The sequence below is a fragment of the Poecilia mexicana genome, unplaced genomic scaffold (genome assembly GCF_051168715.1).
Source record: "Poecilia mexicana isolate PSO_F unplaced genomic scaffold, ASM5116871v1 scaffold_5, whole genome shotgun sequence".
Classification (NCBI taxonomy): Eukaryota; Metazoa; Chordata; class Actinopteri; order Cyprinodontiformes; family Poeciliidae; genus Poecilia; species Poecilia mexicana.
In genome coordinates, this window is record NW_028263374.1 from 4,880,057 (window position 1) to 4,901,756 (window position 21,700).

The 21,700-nt window shown below is 38.4% G+C and overlaps 2 protein-coding genes across 2 annotated transcripts; both read right to left on the minus strand.

The window, feature by feature from the left end:
• Window positions 1–6,219: 6,219 nt before the first annotated feature.
• LOC106905596 (blue-sensitive opsin) lies at window positions 6,220–8,581 on the minus strand. Its single transcript, XM_014970503.2, has 5 exons — window positions 8,046–8,581; window positions 7,682–7,850; window positions 7,436–7,601; window positions 7,099–7,338; window positions 6,220–6,726 (listed from the first exon to the last, which is right to left on the minus strand). The coding sequence occupies exons 1-5, from the start codon at window positions 8,428–8,430 to the stop codon at window positions 6,622–6,624; spliced, it is 1,065 nt and encodes a 354-aa protein (XP_014825989.1). The 5' UTR covers window positions 8,431–8,581; the 3' UTR covers window positions 6,220–6,621.
• Window positions 8,582–9,820: 1,239 nt separating this feature from the next.
• Window positions 9,821–12,008, minus strand: LOC106905597 (blue-sensitive opsin-like). The gene is given in 4 exon segments (XM_088005381.1): window positions 9,821–10,427; window positions 10,687–11,188; window positions 11,272–11,440; window positions 11,530–12,008. Coding segments are annotated over 4 exon segments (1,152 nt in total). The 5' UTR covers window positions 11,909–12,008; the 3' UTR covers window positions 9,821–10,325.
• Window positions 12,009–21,700: the final 9,692 nt, after the last annotated feature.

Consider the following 21,700-nt stretch of genomic DNA (forward strand, 5'->3'; position numbering starts at 1 on the left):
GCACGTTTTAAAATACGTCTACTTTAACATGTAGCAGCACCTATCCATGTATGACAATGTAACTTTCATAAAATGTAATGTCAGTCTGGAGAAAACCCTTTTGGAATAGCCATCAGCTTATAAACACCATATTCAACGGACATGAATCCCACTGCTATGAATCACATAAATTAGCCTTTTAGTTGATACTCTACAGCTAGAGTTAGCTGTAGTTTGTGACTATAGCTCTATATTCAGTATTCACACATTAACCAGGGTTTGTCACGTTGTGAATGTAGATAAGCAATATTTGTAATTTTGTTGAAATATTTAATAATGCAGAGTCTGGTAATAATACGACCTACCGTCTGCAGGTGTGTCATTTTACGTGGCAGCAGGTCGATCATGTCCAGAATACCTCTGATTATAGGCAAAATAGGCCCATGTTCACACAGAGGCAAGCAAGCAAAACGTATTTATTTTACACAATCAAGAGAAAAATGCGTCCACGTGACAGGAAGCAGCGCCACTGAAAACAGTGATGGGTATGCTGGGCCAATCGGTAGCGCTGCCACAGGACGAGACACCGACCAGTTGAAAAAATGCGGCGCATGCGCAGTAGAGACAAATATAAATATCGATTCAGAAAAAGATGCGACTCAGATGTACAAATGAAACTAGCGTTTTGAAATTTGTCCATTCTGGAGCACTGTCTGAAACGATTTTTTTCTGGTCTTCCAAACTAGCAAATTTGTGTGAGCAAAGACATGTAGGGCAACAACGAAGATTGCCTCTTTGTGCATGGTACCCAAGGTTGACAACTGTCCATAGCAAATGGATCTTAGTGTGGCACCACAAGGCTATGAATTTTGATTCTCGGCCCTTTAAAGCAGGGAGCAGGGTCTCTAGCGAGCTGCAGCAGCTTTATGTCTGAAATTAAGTTACAGGTAGTAGATGATTTTAGAAATTGTAGAAGGTAGAGGAAGCCATTGTCACCTACCAGAGCTGGATGTCTCCACCCCGACCAGAGAGACCCTACCTGCCCAACAGTAGGAGGATCAGCTTGCCAGTACTTGTACAATGTGAATATATATATATATATATATATATATATATATATATATATATATATATATATATATATATATATATATATATATATATATATATATATATATAAATATATATATATATACACACACACACAGTAGTTGTCATTAGGAGATAATTAGGGGCCTGGTGTCCTCAGTCTTGGGACAGGGTTCATCCTGCTACATTAGCAACAATTAACTGTGGGTTATTTTTTCAACCAACTAGCTGGTGTTAGGTTGCCCACTTGACCTATTTGTTGCTTGAAGATCTAACCTAGGCTTTGCCATTAATTTATTTAACAATTTGATAAAAAACAGTTTAAAAAAAGGCTTTAATCTGTCTTTAGAGTTTGAAACATTACATTTAGTGGCGTCATGTGACTTGATTCCCAATCGAGGGCCATTTATTGAATGTCTTTCCCTTCTCTATTTGATGTACCTCCTGTTCAGCAATTTATGGATAAAAACCACTGCTCCCAAAAAACTTTAAGAAACGTAACGGAATGGGATTTCAGAGAAATTGATCACTTCTCAATCATCTCTTTGCTGTAGCAGTTTAAATTTAGTACTTTGCATTATTTGGCCACTTATGTCGTCTATTAGTTTTAGTAATAATAGGCCTACACCTTAATATCAGTAGAATGCATTCAAACCTTGTACGTATTTTAGAAGTTTTACTGTGGTTTCAAAATTGATGTGAACTGAAGTACTGTATTATTTAGTGCACAGCACTAAACCAACAGCGTCTTGATTTGACCTAATGAAACACAAGTGAGGATATCTCATGCCCCAATAGACTAAATCAGATTATACGGACAGCTCAGGTTGCTCCACAAAACTGCTTAGCATAGAGTAATTACTTTTGGCATGCTCACTCCGTAAGAAGGTAATCGCTCCGGAATAACAGGTCACGTCAGGAGCACGCTCAGCCTAATCAAAGCCTCTGTAGTGGTTTACTTTAATCCTTTCATGTGTGCTTTGTTTTTTTTTTCTTTCTTTCTTTCTTATTGGATCTATACCATGTGCTTGCTCACACATTTAATAAGTGCTCCATGTGGCGCAAGGACTTCTTTCACTTCAAGAAGAGGATGGACCTGGAACTCAGGATTTTTGTAAAAATTTTGTAAAGATTTAGATTTGTTTTTTCTATCTCTTAGATATATAACACTTTTGCATGTCTGTATTTGTGTTAGACTACATGTTAGATATGAAAAACTGTTAGAAGTATTATCATTTTTACTGTAACAAAAATCTCCATTTAGCATAAGGTTGAAACTTGTAACTTTTTTTTATTTTTTATTTTTATACCGCCCGAACTTTCCATGCGATGCTGGGATATTTCGAGGGTAAGTCTGGAATTCCGCTAGTTCTGAACTATTCATGTTTAGCAAAAGTTCACTACTAGCAGAACTCGGATTTGCTCCCGACAAGCGACGGGAATGACTGGCGGTAAAGGTCTTAAGCTGCTGTGTTGAGCAACAGGTGGTTCACATGTGTGGCGTTAAGGTGGATAGAAAATTACTCTGGTGCCAAGTGAGCCAAATCGGCCACTGATGATCTCATGGGTCTGAGTTCACTTAACATCAGGTAATATTCTCTCAGGGTTTTTCTTAATCACTTCATAAATTGTTTTTGTTTTCTTCTTTTTTTTTTTTTTTTTTTACCTTTAATAACCAGATTTTTCTGATCTTCCCTTTTTCTTACTTTTGCAGCAAGAAGTTCCAGGGTCAATTCCAGCGCTGTGATGTTTTAGTTGGACTGATTAACTCCCATGTCTTCAGGGTGAAAATATAACTTTGTGTTTGACTTTCGTGATGCTTTTTTTTTTTCAAACGTATTTCATTTTTTAAATGCCATTTAAACAAACATGTTACAATGTGAAACAGATCTGAGAAAAGAAAAGATTTTTTTATCTGTAAATGTCTGTTGTTTTCTTTTCTGTTTAGGTAACAACTGTCTTCATTTATTCCAAAAGGTAATCCTATCCAGCAAACTGCCTTAACTCTATTGCATTAAAGTGTTAGAAAAGCTTACGAGTGAATACAACAACCAGCCAAAACATTATGACCACTTACAAGTAAGGTGAGTGAAACCAGTAATCTTGTTACAACACAGTGATTTGATTTTTATTTTATCTCCTTTAAAGCTGATTTTAGCCTGGATACTCAAGAATCTTTTTGAAGTACTCACTCAGCTTTCAGTCTCTTAAAAGGGATCCACAGTTAGTTCTAATAAAACTAGAATATAATTTATTTAAGAAGCATTTATTTATTTCAGACATAAAAAATATATTTAAAAAATTGTAGACTATTCAGTTTTTATAAATTTAAATAAATACTGTCACATGGACATCGCCATGTTGTTTACCCTGCAATGCATCCTGGGTAGATGACATATACGAGGCGCTACCGTGCTAGCTCCGTAAAAAAAAACAGAACAGTGATCTTTGTATGCGCAACGTTCAGCCCTTTCAGTTTGAAATGTAGCACATTGAAATTGAATGCAATGCAGAAATGACAAGAGGAAGTGAAAATGAAAGAAAGAGAAGATACTCAGCCACAAACCTGGTTACTGTGTGGCTGATGTATAGAAATGCTAACCCTAGAGGAGAGTGTTTTCTGTAAAGAGCTACAATTTCTAATTCAGGGTATTTATGGTAAGCATCAGAATGCTACCTTAAATAGCATAATAGTCTTTGTAAGCACCTTCACAAAGACTTAAAAGTTGCTTTGTTCTTTAAGCAGTCATAGATTATTTTCCAATTTGATCTGATTTTGTGTTAGTGCCTGCTAACGGCGTTAGCTCTTGCTAACATAATGTCTAGCCAACCACATTTGGCTGTTTTAACAGATAACTCGTATAGCAGAGCTAGAAAATTTCAAACAAATCACGTAATGTTATCCTTGGTCTCTTGTGTTTTGTTTACAGTCTTGTGTCTACTCTAACCTACTAAAGTCATCGGCCCGGTACACATTGTGCAGGTGAAAAATAGCAACCTCCATAGGTGACATATGTGGTATACGCAACTTTTTATATGTCACAAACAACAACTTTTAGGAAAATGACCACATATTTAGGGCCACGTGTTCAACTAATCTCTTTATCCCCAACTGTTTTGTATTTTTTGCGTTGCTGAAAACAAACCCAAATCCTAGCAAATTCACCTCACAGTCAGGCTGTTTAGCGAATATCATAACACCACAGACACACACTGAGGTTTTGTCATCATCCGTGGAGTGTAGAGATTTTGATGTGAAACAAAATGGCTGTTCCAAGCAGATGGTCATAATGTTATGTTGGGTTCTGTTTACTTTTTCGGCACTAACATTTTAATTACTCGTTTGATTTGTCACTGTACAGTTTGTGTGACGAGTGTATAGAAATCACTGTCTCGGTGTGTCTACATGTGTTGGGTTTTGTTGTGTTCCAGGTTTTTCACCAAACTACAAGAGACCAAGATGGCCAAAACAACAAACATTTGTCAAATAAATATGTAATTGATGAAATAAGTGATTGTACGTTTTTCTTCAATGTGTAATATAGTTATTTTATTTGGGATATTTTCTAAGAGAGTAAATGTGCACTAAAATCCTGATTCAGCACATAACCAGGTTTAAGGTAAAAAATTATGCAAAATATACTTTCTGCACGTTGTTGTACTTCCACTTGGGTCTTTATTAGTTTTAGAAACTGTCCAAGAACCAAAAAACAAACAAACAAAAAAAACAGATGTTTTCTGGCTATAAGTCAGTTTTTTGCCTGGAAAACAAAATGTTTCAAAAACCTTCCTACAAGCAAGCTGCACTGAGTTTGGTAGATGAAGACTCTGTCTAGAGAACTCCCTAATAAAAGCAACAAAAATATTTTACATATGAAGGAAGCAACGCTCTTAACGGTGGCCTGCCAAATCTTGTCATGATATGTGCGTATTTAAACTTTGGGTTTCAGATTTGATCATATTTATTGTTCATGTATTTAGATAATCACAGTTTAATCCTTGATATTATGTAATTTCTTATTTGTATATTGGACTTGTTGCCTCTGTTATGTTGCTAGGTTAGGCTTTGTTTTAGGTCTTCATTCCCAATTGCAATTTTTTTTGTTGTTGTTAAAATCTGTTTCGTTTTCCTTTTTTGTGGTCGTTCATATTACTAATTAAATATGACAACGATCAAACTTCTGTGTGAGTGGTTTACGACCCTAAATCAACCCGCGCGTCCAGAAAAAGAATGACGGCATCACACAGCAGGGTAATAAAGGATGCTACTGTCTATGTATGGATCAGTTTTAATTTATTCAGCAATGGGAGTAAAAGCTAAGAACTGGACTGTTCCGACTGCCATGAAAAAGTCGGATATGGGCAAAACAATTGCATTTGGTTTGCATTCATCTTGCTGTATGATCGTAACCTTAGCTTCAGGTTTTTCCCTTCGTTTACCTTTATTGCCTCCTTTCCTCCTGCTGGTTTTATCTCTCACCAACCCTCCACCTGCTGTCTCCCATCTCTTAACTTCCCTCTGCCTGCACTCACTCAGCTGTTTTCCCTCCCTGATTGGCCCCTCTAGTTCTCATGTCATCATCCTCCACTTTTTCCTCACTGTACATATACTGTATATCTCTGGTTGCATTGTTCTCCACTGGTTCCTTATGTTGTTGTTTGCCTCACTTATACTGTAGGTGTCTTTGTTACCATGTCGGTGTCTCTGCTGTGGCAGCCATTTTGTGTTCTGGCTAAAGAGGAGGCGAACCTCAAACCCAGCATCTTTATAGTAAGTTAGCTGAAGAGTTTTTTATTGGTTGAGAAGTGGAATAAAATCAAAGTATTCAAAAGAATAAAATGAGTATTAAATTTGCATTTTTCCACACTACACCTCTCTAAAATTCATAAATACTTAATTTACATTGTTACATTAAAATAATTTGTGTTGAAATGCTTAAAGCGTGTCAAATAAAAATTGCAGATTTGACGCTTCTTGTGTGAAGACTGTTGAATTAAAAAATGACATGAAACAATAAAACCCATATGGTTGTGAAGCTTAGGTTTACAATACCAGTAATCATACTATATGAGTACATACCATTCATCCCACAGGTCCAACACGGCAGGCAGTGCTCTCTTTCTTTGAGAACAAATCATTTCTTTCCCAAGTGGATATGAGCTTCTCTTTATTAATTCTGTTGCTACATATATACAAGTAAATACTTACAAGTCATGGCATGCAGAACAACTTATCCACACATGCGGCAGATGTGCTACATGCATTTATTTTGTAGTTTATGGGTTTTCAGAGACCTCAGTCATTTTTTTTTTGGAAGAAAAGCAATCCCCATGTTTTCACATCAGAATATAATTCTAGAATGTGTTTTTGCTTTATGTCCATGGTAAAATGCACCAAAAAATATAAGCTTCATCAGATGAATCTTTTTTCTCTTTTTTGTCTTTTTTTTTTTTTTTTTTACTTTTTCTTTGAAAACCCTAAGATGTAACAACAGTAAAAACACATCAAAGTTGGTCATTTCCATGTCATCCAAATCAAGACAGGCCAAGATCTTAAGAGGGTCCAACTTTTGAGACTTCGGTGACCGACTGGCTTGCAGATGACTCCTCCTCGTCGCCTCCACTCATCCCCAGCATCTTCCTCATGCAAGAGCGGAACTGAAAGCAAAGGCAAAGACGGACACTTCAGATGCTTTCCTTCATTCAGCGTGGATCAAATGCGATCTCGTTAGGATTTATTGATTTTGCCATGCGGCGACATATTTGGGGTTCGGACATTGCTGACATCCAAGAGTCAAACAGACAACTAGCAAAAGAAGCAAAAAGAAATTTTAACACTAAACACCTATCTAAGGTGGAATGTTTAGAAAGCAGTTTGAGCCATTGATTATATTTAAAATCCACCGTTAGGGGGCATTGACGGCCTTTATCAGCCATGTTCTAGACAGAAAAGGTCTATAGTTGGTCTCTCCTTCAGCTTTACAGTATAATACCACCATCAATCTTTTAAGCCCACCCCCATAAGCCTACCTGCTTATTGAGGAGAACGTAGATGACAGGATTGTAGACCGTGGAGGCTTTTGAGACACAGGACGGTATGGTAGCAAGTCTCAGGTCAAATGTCTGTCCACGATGGTTCACGACCCAAAGCGCAAAGGAGGCGTATGGCATGTAGCACACCAGGAAGCCCAGCACCATGACGACCACCATCCTGGTCACCTCTTTCTCTGCCTTCTGGGTGGAGGCAGACTCTGCCTGGGCCTTTGCCGCCTACAGATTCACAGGTTGGGTCAGAATCCGAGCCAAAATGCCACACCAAACACAAATCGACGATTCAAATCTGGGTAGCTCACAACGTCCCACTTACTGATTTCAGTGTGAAGAGCAGCTGCGAGTAGCAGAAGACAATGCAAGTGAAAGGGACGGAAAAGCAGAAGCAGAAGAGGAACAGCACAAATGATTCGGTGTTGTACTTATTGCCCGTTGTGTACCAGTCTGGTCCACATGAACACTGCATTCCCTCAGGAATATACCTGGCAAAGCAGACAATACATGTAGCAATACGATTCCAGGACTGTGTCAGATTAATCCATAGCTAAAGTGTTGTCCTCACCGACTCCATCCCACTAATGGAGGAACTGCAGCGCACAAAGCACATAACCAGGTAAGTGCACAGAAGAACAAAGCATGCTCCGACTTGAAGGCAAAGTTCCCGAGTGGCTTGCAGATAACCAGCCATCTTTCAAATGCAATCACCGCAAGAGACCAAAGGCTCACCATGCCTGAGGAAAAACAAGACAGAATTTAGGTGATGCACATGTTGGCATACTATATAAGACTTGTCATATAGACAGGGTTACAGCTAGTTACTAAATTCTCCACAATATCTTACATTTCTCTTAAATTCTAACTCAGTTGGTAAAGGATGAAGCCAGCTTTCACAGACTGGGATTGCTCTAATATTTTCCTGTTCTTACCACCAAGAGACGCTGTAAATCCTTCGATCTTGCAGCCGAGAGGACCAAGAGCCATGTATCGGAAGGCAAAACAGTAGAAGCAGGTAAAAGAGCCCACGGACGAGACGATGAGGTTCGCCACAGCCATGTTGACCAGGATGTAGTTCAGATGGGAGCGGAGCTTCTTGTATTGAATAGTACATGCGATTGTGAGGATATTGATGGCCGTGCCAGCCACAAACAAGAAGAACATTAATGCTGACATTGAATAAAAAAGCCCCAGGCTCCCTAAATGATCCTGGGGGACTAGGTACGGGCTCAGGGCTGTGATGTTGTCGGTTTCCAGGGGGATGGGGATCCAGAAGTCATCTGGCATTTCCTCTTGACGACTTGTCCTCATCTTCATTGGGCTGGTTTTTGAATGAAACGTTCAACTAGACTGGATGATTAAATACGAGCTGGATGCGGTATAATTTTAAATCTACACTTAGACAGTGATGTGATACTTCATGTTTTTCCTGTCGCCTAAGTGAGGTGGGCTTCTCTCTGTCTGATGCCGACTTACTGAAAAGCGGCATTTATAGGAACTTTAAACGTTGCTCTGGCTCAACTTAATTGGCTCAAGGATGGGATTTAAAGCTTTACATGTATTCCCGTGACAACTTACACCACCTTTTAGCTAATGCCGAGATTAGAGTCTTAGTGTTGGAGTTCAGAATTGGCCAGTATCTTCTCACTGCTTGCCCGTGTCTGGACCCCGGGAATTGGCTAATCCGTTTGCCGGAGGCTAAAAGATTAGCTAGTCCTCCAGCACGCATATTACCTAGCTTGTAGCTTATTGTTGTTTGGTCTCGATAATGTCAGATTTATTTCTGGTTTTGATTGTTCAAGAATCTGATTGTGTTTCTTAAAGTAATATACATTGAAAAAAATGTGCTTTACTGTTCTGTTTAATTAAAATATGAAACTGTAAAAACTGGAGAACAGGACCTAATATGCTCATAGTATAAGTTCAGTTTCAGCAAAATTGTTTTTTTTCCTGTTAATTCAGTAAAAAAACTGAATTAACAGTTCAGTTAATTCAGTTTAACTGTTTTTAACCATAAAAGTACTGATATTACTGACTATATACAATAAGTACACATCTTGTAAACACTTTTTTTAAAACAAAGATTATTTGTTTTTGTTTTTATTCCCCAAAAAAACCCAACATTTTTTTACATACCTACCATTTCAATTTGTGCTGAACTTCAGTGGTCTGAATCCACATTTTCCTCTCTGTTTCTACCAGGGTCATAGGGTTAATTGTTTGATGTCAAGGTTGGGTGGGGTGAATCTTTAGTTATCTTGGGGTTGAAGTATTATTCTTTGCTTCTGCAACCTGAAGTTGATGCTGACTTTTTTTTTCTTACAGAACTGGAAAATATTCAACTGAATCCATCTTTACTTTTGTCAGTAAATTAGCAGCAGTTACCCTCCTAGTGCTCTACTCCCACGCTTAAAAGTTGAAGCGGTCTTTGCTTCGGTTAGCAAAAAACTATTTCCTCATTCAACTTTAACCACCCATCATGAATAGGATATAAAACGCATAAATCGTATCAGATTTTTTTATTTTCATGTTTAAATCTTAATTTTGTGCTGGTACACATTCAGGAAATACGTTGAAATGTGCATCGCATCACCGCCATAAACTCTCCTAACTCCCCCATGATTGTAAGATTAACTATGATTAATTGACTCCAATAAGTAATATCTAACAACAGTATAAATTATTTTTGATCTGATCAAGGGTCACAATCTGCTATATTTCATAACTGTCGATTAGGCCAAGCAGATGAGAACCAAAACAAATGGAGCCATTGTTGAACTTTCAGGGTTTCTGAAAGCCTCCACATATATGACATCATACAATAAAATGACATGCGAGATTTGAGCATATTTATTTCTACTCATGCGCATAACTCATGAAAACACTTCACTACAAAAAAAGATAAACTGAAAATCAATGGTGAGAAACTCTTTGTGGATATTGGAAGGAACAAAATGGCAATGACTGAATAAAAATGAACTTGGAGGCAGTTTAAACTGTAGCATGCCCCTAATAAAATAAATATATTAACAAAAAAAAGTGCAAAAACAGGAAATTCTTCAAAATACAATTAAAAAAATATGATTTAATTCTTTTTCTTTTTCATTGACATATTTAGCAGAATGTTGCTAATTTGTTCTAATTATTTTTTGTTGTTGGATTGTAAAATGTTTGGACAGAGCATTTACAATTAACAGAGGATTACGGTCAGACTAAGCTGGACCAACTTTGGAGACTTCAGTCACTGACTGAGTTGTAGAGACTTCCTCCTCTCCATCCCCCATCCCCAGCATGTTTAGCATGCATGTTCGAAACTGAGAGTGAGAAAAAACAAAATAATTATTGAGCTGTTGGAAAGCATCAGACTTAGTTGTTATTTGCAGGAAATTGTCAAGAACAGCCAAGTGGCATGTAAAGATAATCTAAAATGTCTGGAATGAAGTCTTAATACAACAAACTGATGCTTCTCTAAGTCCTCCTTTTACCCTGGCTATCCTTTCCAAAATTACATAGCTACTGGTCATGATGCCTGGCTTCTTTTACTGGAAAACACTTTTGTCGTTAAAGTCGCACCTGCTTATTGAGGAATACGTAGATGACGGGATTGTAGACGGTGGAGGCCTTCGACAGGCAGGATGGCAGGGTTGCTAATCTCAGGTCGAACTTTTGCCCACGGTTGTTGACGACCCAAAGAGCGAAGGAGGCGTAGGGCATCCAGCACACCAAGAAGCCCAGCACCATGACGACCACCATCCTGGTCACCTCCTTCTCAGCCTTCTGGGTGGAGGCCGACTCAGCTTGGGCCTTTGCTACCTGTTGAAAAGGCCGTGCATTTCACTCTGATCGCTACACTCACTGAATAAGATCATAAAACAGCAATTTTACTGCTTTTTTTTACTGCTTTCCCACCATTTTAAGTGTTACGAGTAGCTGAGAATAACAAAAAATGATGGTGGTGAATGGAGCGGCGAAGCAGAAACAGAAGAGAAACATGACGTAGGACTCGTTGTTGTATTTGTTGTTGGTTGTGTACCAGTCTGGACCACAGGAGCACTGGAGGCCTTCTGGGATGTACCTGGGGGAAATAACAAGAGTTTCCTTTCTGGTCTAACAGAGTTGCTTCAGCAGGTTGACTTATCTTCTGCGTGCCTTCCTTACCTGCTCCATCCCAGCAAGGGTGGAACTGAGGCTGTCAATGCGAAGATCCAGGTGATCGCGCAGCAAGCCATCGCATGTTCAGGCTTGAAAGCAACATTGCCAAGAGGTTTGCAGATGACCAGCCATCTTTCAAACGCTACCACTGCCAAAGACCAAAGGCTTACCATACCTGGAAGAACCAAGAATACTGATGTTCAACCACTTTGAACATCATTATACTGCGATGTAGCATGAAGAAGGCCGTCGATTAGCTCTTACCCCCTAGCGTTGCGACAAACCCTTCGATCTTGCACGCTAGCGGCCCAAAGATGAAATATCTGAATGTGAAAGAGAAGCAGGTGGTGAAGGAGCCGACCACAGACACCAGAAGGTTTGCCACGGCCAAGTTCACCAGGATGTAGTTGAGGTGGGAGCGAAGCTTCTTGTACCGCATTGTGCACACGATGGTGAGGGTGTTGATGGAAGTGCCAACGACAAAAAGAAAGAACGTGAATCCGGCCATGGCGTAGAACGTTCCCGAATTCCCCAAATGATCTTGAGGGACCAAGAAAGGGCTGAGGGATGAGATGTTGTCTGTGTCCAACGGGATTGGGATCCAGAAGTCTTCTGGAAACTCTACAACTCGGTTGGACCTCATTTCGCTTCCTTTCTGAACCGTGAAACTTGGGATGAAGAACTTAAATTTTAAACAGAGTAACGATGGAGCCAGAAGTCATGAATGCCACCAAGTCCAAATCTCAAACATGCCTCTTTCTTCCCCTCCAGATATTTATAAAGACTCGCCCACCTCAGATAACGCTGTACCTCATAACAAATTAATTTGATAATTGACTAATTGATTGGGTTTTTTCATTAACCGATCTAAGTCATTTAGGGAGGCGATCTCAGAATAAATCTGCTATTTTAGTGTTGCTGGTTGTCAAACTGTTTCCATTTACATTTTCTTCAGAATGTGATCTAAAATCTTGGGTAAATCTTTGCCAAATTTTCCAATTCTGCCAACCGGAATGCTGAACGCATGAGAGTACACCAACATGCATGCGCCTACAGACAGCTGTTACAGGTGTGCAAGTGCTTTATATTGAGAAGTTTGTTCATAATGTCAAAACCTGGTTAAAACAGGTTAATTCCACTTTCTGGGGGAAAAGCTCAGCAGGCCGTTGCCTGTTAATCTGTTTGCCTGTAACATCATGTCTCATAATCCCATACAAAGAACAGGATAATCCATCCCGCTACTTTAGCTGTTTGTGTTAACTCGTTGGCAATTAGCCTTCGTCACAGAGCTTAAAGGATTCTCCCTGTCGGAGTAATCATGGAAGTCTCTGTCCAACAACGCCACACAGAAGAGACGGTGAGTTTTAGTGTTTCAGACAAGGAATGCATAAAAACAAACGCTGCACCTCTTTCACAGATTGCAGTGGTACTTGCATTAGATTCTGCATAAAAAACAGTTCTACCGAATTATTTTTCAGCATAAAATATTGCCAACCATAATTTTTTTAAATCCTCCTGTGTCCATTTCCAAAAATAAGAACTCATATCATTTCTGACTTGGTTATTATGAATGTATTAGATTTTTTAAAAAATTGGGCAAATGGATGTCAGCAAGACAGTTTTTCTACTCTCCGACTTCCTCTCCAGTCACCTTCATCTTTCAGGAGCGGAACTTCCAGGGTGAAGACAGAGCGGGATTAGGATTATCCCTAACAACCAGCACAAAGACTTGGTCCCTTTTCTATTTATATTTGACCTATATAAATGCTCTGTAATACAGTGATCAAAGCTCACAATCAAACGACGAACATTTGATTGTGTTCGAGAATTAAAAACATCCTTATTAAAACAACCTCAGAAATAACCCAGGCCTTGGGAAAACCAAGAGTACTCTCCCTGTACCTGGAATGTCATAAATTGAAAGTATATGAGGTAAAATGAACAAATAAATAAATAGGAAGTCATATTTTGTGGTGTGGTTGAATTACATCCAATCTCAGAGTATTGTCATAAACCTTTAGCATTCTAGTTGTCCATTGATGGTTTATAGAAAGAATTAAAGCCTATTAGTCCAAATACTGATGTGAAATTTTAAATACAAAACTACAAGTATGCATATACTTGGCCATGGTGGACCTGGGTTTTTCCATAAACAGCAACAGAAAGATACACTACTGAGGATCCAGAGGTCACACCAGCTTGCTGCTGGATTATGACTCTGAGGTCTTGGCACACTTTGGTTTTAAATTAGAAAAGTTGTAGGAAACTAAAAAAAAAAAAAAAAAGTAATAAAAATAAGGGGGGAAAAAATGCTGAATTTTTAAGACTGAATTTGTACACTGAACAAACTTCAACCAAAAAAAATTATTAGAATTTATTACAACTAATTTTATTAGATTTTTAATCAAATCAGAATAGTAGCTTGAACAAAACTTATAAAATTAGCTTTATTTCTGATTTCAAAACAAACCAAATTTGGCAAATCAAATTTGAAAATCAAATCAGAATTATAGTTTGAGCAAAACTAATAAAATTAGCTGTAACAAATTAGAGGTTGTTTTTTTTTTAGTTGGTTCAAAGAAACATTGTTTTCAGTGTGGGCAGCTAAATGGTTCAGTATAATCAGAAAAATATAATGCCAATGAAAACCAATTTCAGTGTTCTGCAAGTAAAATGTTTCTCTGCATGTACTTGATACAGGACTTCCACTGCAGAGTTTGAATTGAACTAAACTGAATGGATTGTGTGTAATTAAAAAGTTAATATTTTTAACTAAACACAAGCCTGCTCAGAACCTGACTTGTTTTTTTTTACTTTGGAACAATACTGTTGTTTGAACACAAAGTGTTCAAAAAGCCCTAACACCTATAATGTACTCACCCTGTGAGATCCCAGTCCTGCATTCGATATAGTCAATCACAATATCCTATATAAGTCCAAACATTGCATGTTGATTAAACCATCAACTCTACCAACATAATTCTGATGCTAAGTCCTAAATGAAGATGTATGTCAAATACACAAAATAGATATAAAAAAATTACTACTATGTCTAAAAGTTATAGACCGAATTTGAACCATTGAATTCTATTAAAACATTAATCTGTCTTGAGTATGGAGATTGGTGTAAAGCTGATGCAAGGAAATTTGAAGAGAAAATCTAAGTCTGATATTTATTGAAACTGACTTACAAATATTGCCTGAGGTGTAGAATGAAAACCCATTTAATTTCAACCTGTTAGTGGTGTGAAGATATATCCAGCTTACAAGATGAGAAAAGCACCATCCATCCATCCATCCATCCATCCATCCATCCATCCATCCATCCATCCATCCATCCATCCATCCATCCATCCATCCATCCATCCATCCATCCATCCATCCATCCATCCATCCATCCATCCATCCATCCATCCATCCATCCATCCATCCATCCATCCATTTTTTTTAACCTTAATCCCATTGGGGACTGTAGGGGTGCTGGTGTCAATCTCCAGCTATCAGCAGGTGAGAGGCGCGGTCACCCTGGACGGGTCGTCAGTCCATCACAGGGAGAAAGGCACTATTTTTGGTTAATTAGAAAAGAATACAAATATTTTTGAAATCTGAAGCTGGAATACCTAAAAACAATTTAGATTTGAACAATTCTGAAATAACTTAAACGGATTAAAATGTATTTAAGTGTTTTGGACTGACTGGACTGTGTGTGCAGTTACAGCCTTTGACTTTCACTTCTAAGCTCTAGAGTCTTTTCTCTCTGTGAAAAGTTCTGATACGATGTTTGACTGAATAGGAGCTCCTGAATTCATTTGAATTGGAATTACTTGTTTTTGCCTCGATCTGTGGAGTTTACCTGATCTCTCTCCATATGTGGGTTTCAGTGGAAAAAGTTATACATTTGGTCAATTTGTGTTGATCGCACTCTGGACTGGTCACCAGTCACACTTATGTATTGTTAGTGAATTTTGGTGACAATGGGTTGCCATGCAGAAGTTTTGTTGCAATCCAGCAGTTTTGGCATGTCAGTGTATTTTATCTTTGCCAGTTATCATTATTTCACATAGTCATCAGCATACAGGATACATCCATCGAGGATTTGGAAGAATATCTTTTTTTCCCCCTCCCTCCAACTCCTGCCAATATTTTTACACCTAGTTTTTAATTTCCTTCAGTAGTTTAGTTGCAACTATTGACCTTTGCTTACACTCCCACTGCACATAGTGATTAAATTAGCTCCTTATGGAGGAAAGACTTGGAAGTCAGATAAGCCAATCCCCAATGCTATTAGGATTGCTAATCACATTTCAGCCTACTCTCAGTTAACCTCCTTTCTGTTAGCATTAGGGTGGATGATCTCCGCCTGTGTTGTTTTATCTGGATCAAGAACGGATAACGCCATGTGCTGTGTGGATTCCCACACGGAACATGATTGTTGCATTTTTGCTAATTACAATCCAAACGTTGTTGGCAGAATGTTGTACAAAAGGGTTGCTTTAGCAGAGACAGACGCCTTCCAATAATAAGCCGATTTTAAAAAGTGAGTTATATTCTGTTTAAGTCTGTTGTGACCAATTAAACTGCATGATTGTGAATTCTGGGTCGGAAAGTCGTGAGTTTCTTACCAACCCTGGGTTCAAAATCCAACATGGCTGCAGCGCATATAAAGACGTAGTGAAAAGTGACGCAGTTAACATTTGATTTGCATATCTGGTGGTTTGTATTTTATTACATCGTGTTGCAAGAATGCTTGAATGCTGAAAATTTTAGTCAATCAATCGATCAAGTTTGTATAATACATTTCAACAACAAGGCAGTGCAAACGGATTTGCATCATGAAAACATAGAAACTCTGTTACTGGTTTCAATCATGAAACCAGTAACAGAGATCACACTTTTTCCAAGTGCCACCATCAAAATTGTCAATACACATCAACTATGTGGGTCAACGTTCCAGTTATTATGGGTCAAAAGCAACACAAGCAAGAGAGATTTTAGCCTTGATTTATAGGAACTCAGTGTTTCAGCTGTTTTGCATTTTTCTGGAAGTTTGTTCCAGATTTCCTTGTCCCTGTTGCTAGTTGTTGTTAGCCTGGTTACTGAGCAGACCGATTAGCAGATCCCACAGGTAACACGGTTAAGTTGGACGTGACGTCATTCCGAGATCCGACTTCCGAGGTAAATAGAATGTGGGATAAGCACTGGGCGGAGCCTGATGAACTCGCAGGAGCCAAAATGGTGCTAACCTCTGAGCTAGCGCCTGCACCTGAAGCCTACTTTTTCTTTTCTTTTCTGTTTTTTTTCTTTGCCAGTCACGTCGTTCAGTTTTGGCTTTTGGAGTTAAATTAATCCTGCTGTAAAAATACTTGTGCATGACGAATGTGCAGCTGTAGGGCTCAATTTATGAAATGTCCTTGAAACAAAGTATAAAATACAGATAAATACTGCAATGTATGTTGCCAAAATGAATTTCTTGAAGGATGATGTGAACTTTCCAGAAAAAGAACAAAAGAACACAGTCTGCGAAGTGTTTGAGCTCAGCAGAGAGCAGAAGAATGATTCTTTGTCAGGCAGCAGCAACACAGGTGGGACAATGTAGAGACGGGAGCCTTGTTGTTCAGGGCTGCCAAAGTAACAAGATCGTTGGCATCTCATTAGGGGGTTAATTTTAGGAAAAGCAATCTAAGGCGCTTCCGCCAGCAGCAGCAGCAGCAGCACAACAACAACTTGAAGCTCCACCGCAGTGGCCCATCTGCTGCTCATGCGTCATGTGAAAGCAGGCATTCGTTCTGCGGATCAGGTTGTGCTGAGAGGTAAATCGGATACGAATGCAACAACTGTTTCTGCTCCAAACAGCTTGATACGGTGGAAATATCCAAGTTCAAAATGTGTGAATCTGAATCCCTTAAAGTGTAAGAAGGTTGAACGTGGTGCGGAAAAACTGAGATGCCTGACAGAGTATTAGTGTTAGGATTTTCATCTGCTACTCTGTTACCCATAAATAAAGTCGCAGATTGCTGAACAGAATCCACCTATGTGTCATTTATTTTCTCCGGTTGCTCTGGGAGGGCCTCAGAAGATTGTTGGAGAACATTGGCAGACAAAGAGAGTCATAAAAACCAAGGAACACTCAAAAAGCTGGTCAGAGTTAACGATACGGGTAAAAATTGGAAAATTCTGGAAAAAGACCTGTGGCAGAGGTTCGGAGAACGTCTCTTAACAGACTGCCGTAAAAACAATTCAGTGATTTAAGATCAAGATGTAAAACTAATCACATAATCCTAATTCTACTCCCTGTCACCTTCACTTGTTAGAGAAATATAGTTTTCATGTCGTCTTTCAAAAAGAATTTCAAATTCATACGCATATGATTAAAATGTCTGGCAAGGATCTGCTTTCACATCTTCATCAAACACTTCATTTTACGGTAACTGCTTTCAAGCCCAAATAAATGACTAACACGGTTGAAGAAGGTAAAACTTCATGTTTTACTTTCAGTGTTCTGATATTTCTCGCAAACATTTTAGAGAGCTGTTGTAAATTAACTGCAATAAGTACAATAACAGATCTAAACAAGCATGGCCGTGGGAAATATATAGAAAATAATAAGTGACAATAGTTTAAATGAGAATTAAATTGTCTTGGAGCAAATATAAATGAGCAAATTATGCAAAACTATTTCCTTTGTGCCCTTGTGCCCTAAAAAAATAGACAAATCATTTTTTTAAAGAGTATTTTTTTAATATCTTCACTATTTTTCATCTTTCTCATGCCAGGCAGACTCAAAACGTTCTGAGAGGTTTCTCATCCATTTAACCAATCATTATTCCGATGACGTAAACCTTTAGTCTGCAGTCTGTTATTATCTGACCTAATCCTTCTCCTGTAACGTGCGTAAGAAGCACGTTGGCCGCTTTTACGTGATCTGTTTTGTTTTTCTCCACTACATCCTTGCTGATGGCAACGAAGCAAATGAAAAATTAGACAGTTAGTTTAAACAATTTGATGGTAGACATGCTCAGTGAATATAAGCAATTCATCCTCCAGAGGAAAACTGATGTGGCATGCAGGCTGCAATACGTGATATTGTTGCAGAAAAGGGTCTAAGCATGTGTTCTACTGAACAAAAGAAACTCAACTTGTTTGATGATTATCAAAGAATGACAGAAAATTTTACTTCTTTGACCTGGAAAACATCTGTATTTATTCATTTTGCTTTGGGCTGATGGCCATATGTACTGTTAATCAGCTTCCTGCTCTTGAGGTCAGAGTAGAGCACCTTTAAAAGAAAGTTTAACAAAACAAAAAAAATAGAGTGAAAAATGACCAAATTCCAACAGGATGTTTAGCTATCTGATTTTAAAACTGTTTTTTTTTTTTTTTTAATTTCACAACACAGAAAAATGTTTAAAAATCAAAACGTCTGTTGTTTCGCCTGGACTTGTTCCTGTCACTGTGCTGATCTCTCTTTTACACTGAGATGTGTTGACTTGCGAAAATCTGCCACCTAGTGGCAAAGAAATGCATTGCAACTAAGAACAGTATCTTTTTAAGATGATCTCTTACATGCTGTCTCTTTTAATGTGTTCGTTTACTTTTCTATACTTAAACAAAATGCAGGTTATAAATATATAACAAAAAATTATATCTGGAAACATTTATGCTACTCCAAATGCTTCAATATTACAGTGGCCACAGGTTGTTTTCACTTCTTCCCAGGGGTGAAAGTAGTTTTATATATATATATATATAAAATGGAGCTGTATTTCCCTCAGCCCACTGACTGCAATGTTGACACCTTGAGATGCCATGAGACCTAAATCCTGAAAATCATGGCATGGAGTGCATACCAGTTTTCCATGTCTGCCATATAACCATTCATTTTAGCTTTTAAACTGGTTATATTGATCCTGTGTCCAGACAGAGTGATAATCAGTAGCCTAGCATCATGACCTGTTTGTGCTGAAGATCCTGCAGCTTCCACTTCTCTTTCTAACATGGCGCCTCCTCACCCTGACTCTCATACTGACAGGAGGAACCACAGAGCTCTGTTAGGTTAAAGCTCATCTTCTGAAGTTGGGATATTTTTACTCCAACAGCTTCCAGAGGAATCACCTCAAACCAGATGTTGGACTGGATTTTATTTTAATGTCATTTGTGAATGTTAGAGCCTCATTTTCAACAGTGGAGCTATAAAGGTTATAATTTTGGAGAAAGTCTCATCAACATCAATATTTCCACTAAATAAGAGGCAATAAAAAAATAGTTTGATAAAGGAAAAGCCTCTCAGACTCTGAGCCCGACAGCACCAAACTATTTTTTTATATTAGACAATTAATTTAATTTCACATAGTAGAAGCCATTTGTTTGTTAAATACTTAATGAAACATATTTACCGTGTTTGATGTTTGTTGTAAATGACGTATACTCAGTGGCGCAACTGCACATTATTCAGGTGGATGCGAAAACATAAATCGGCGCCCCCCCCGAGGGAAGGAACGTCAAGGAGCGACGCTTTCCCCCTCCCCCCCTACCCCCCAGGCGACGATACGTGAAGTGTAAAAATCGCTACATTTACCTCGTTATGTGCGAGAGGTGAAGGAGCGTGAGGCGCGCTGAAGTGTATGGGAAAACATAATCGGCGCGTCGCCCCCTCCAGACGGGGTTTTGGCGCCCCCTCTGGTGCTGCGCCCCTATGTGTTGCATACGCTGCATACCCACTTTTTGCGCCTCTGCGTATACTCACAAAGAACGAGGTAATTAGTCCAAGTTCTGTCGTTTGTTGAACGTTCAGAAACTACAGCGGCTGTGATGCGCCAAGGCAAAGGTAAACAAAGGTAAAACAACCCGAACAGGTGATCAACTCAAAACCACCCGCACCTTTTTACTTTTTACATTTAAGCACCCCCGTTGCCATGGCAACCTCCTGCGCTCCACAAGCCGACCAGAGATTACGTTAAAAACATAACATTCAGTCCGTTACGATATCAGGTTTTCAGGTTTGATATTTATTTTGCGATCATAAATAAGCCTCCATGAACACAGCGGTGGTTGATTAGGTAATTTTAAACTCCTGCTCTGCTAGTTATTTTGATAATGGAACCGAAACGCACAGAATTGCGCAACACCTTGTTGAAACAATAATCACTGAGATTATTATTGTTGGGTCATTAATTTGAACACGTTTTGTTGATTTTTTTGTTGTTGTTGTTCTTTAATAAAGTTGCGAACGTTTTAAGCCAATCAGAGGAGGACGTGCTGGTCTCAGCGTCCTTGCGGCGTTCAGTTTGTCATCTAATGCCGAGATCGACGTGTTGCACCACTGCTCTAGCAAAGCACGAACAGTTCAGAAACAATATGAGATGGGAAAAAAGTTATTTATTAACTGATTAAGTCGTGTTTTGGATTGTTCTTGAAAAACTAATCAGTCACGGCTGATTAGTGGGTGCAACACGGCTGCACAGTGAACCCATTGATTTTTTTTTTTTACAGCAGACAGAGGCTCCTTCTCTTGCAGGTACTTGCGTACCCCCGCTAAACCTTTTAGGGGTACGCAGTACTCGACCGTATCCCTGCTTCTTCCTCCCACACTCCCGTAATAAGGACTTTTGTGACACATGACCCATCTGTTGTTTTGAAAGAACTGCAATCAATGTTTAAATCGGGTACAGTCGCAATATTTTTACCCCGGCCGTGATATCACTTTGGATCAGGAAGTTTCTTAGGAGTAATTTAGTTGACCAGTTTGAAAACCTAAACAGTATGCTGCCACAGAAAGTGCACATGTAACCAAAATGTCAAAGTCCACCTACATAAATAAGTAATTGAACAAGTAAATTAGTTATTTCTTAGGTAAACAATAAATACATCAATACAGTCCTAGCTACTTCTTTGCAAAGTTTCACCATCATATTGTATTGCATTGTATTGTATTGTATTGTATTAAAACTGGGATGTAAGCATTTAAGCAAGCAGGCAAATATTTTTATTTGATAAGAATACTAGTAAATAAATAAATAACTTAATAAATAGCTGATTATAGCAAAAATAAAATCACAGTTACTTTTCACATCAATTGCTAGGTTTCACCCTTATATAACAAAACAAAGCTATGTAGTAAGCGAGAAAGTAAAATCACAAATAAAATATTTGATAAAGAAATAAATTAATTGCTTAGTCACTGAGAAAGTAAACAAACTAATGGACTGTGTGATAGTGAAACAAGTGAATAAAATGCCATTCTTTCTGAATTAAGAGGACAAAAAATAGCCTTTGATAAGTTAACAGATGAACAACAAATAAATGGGTAGCAGTAAGAAAACAATTAAATAAATAAGTTTAAAAAATAAATTTATCATAATGGTAAATGTCAAAAGAGAGAGAGAGACACTACCCCGCTTATAAGTTGCTTTGGGTCACCCACATAAACTTGTCCAAG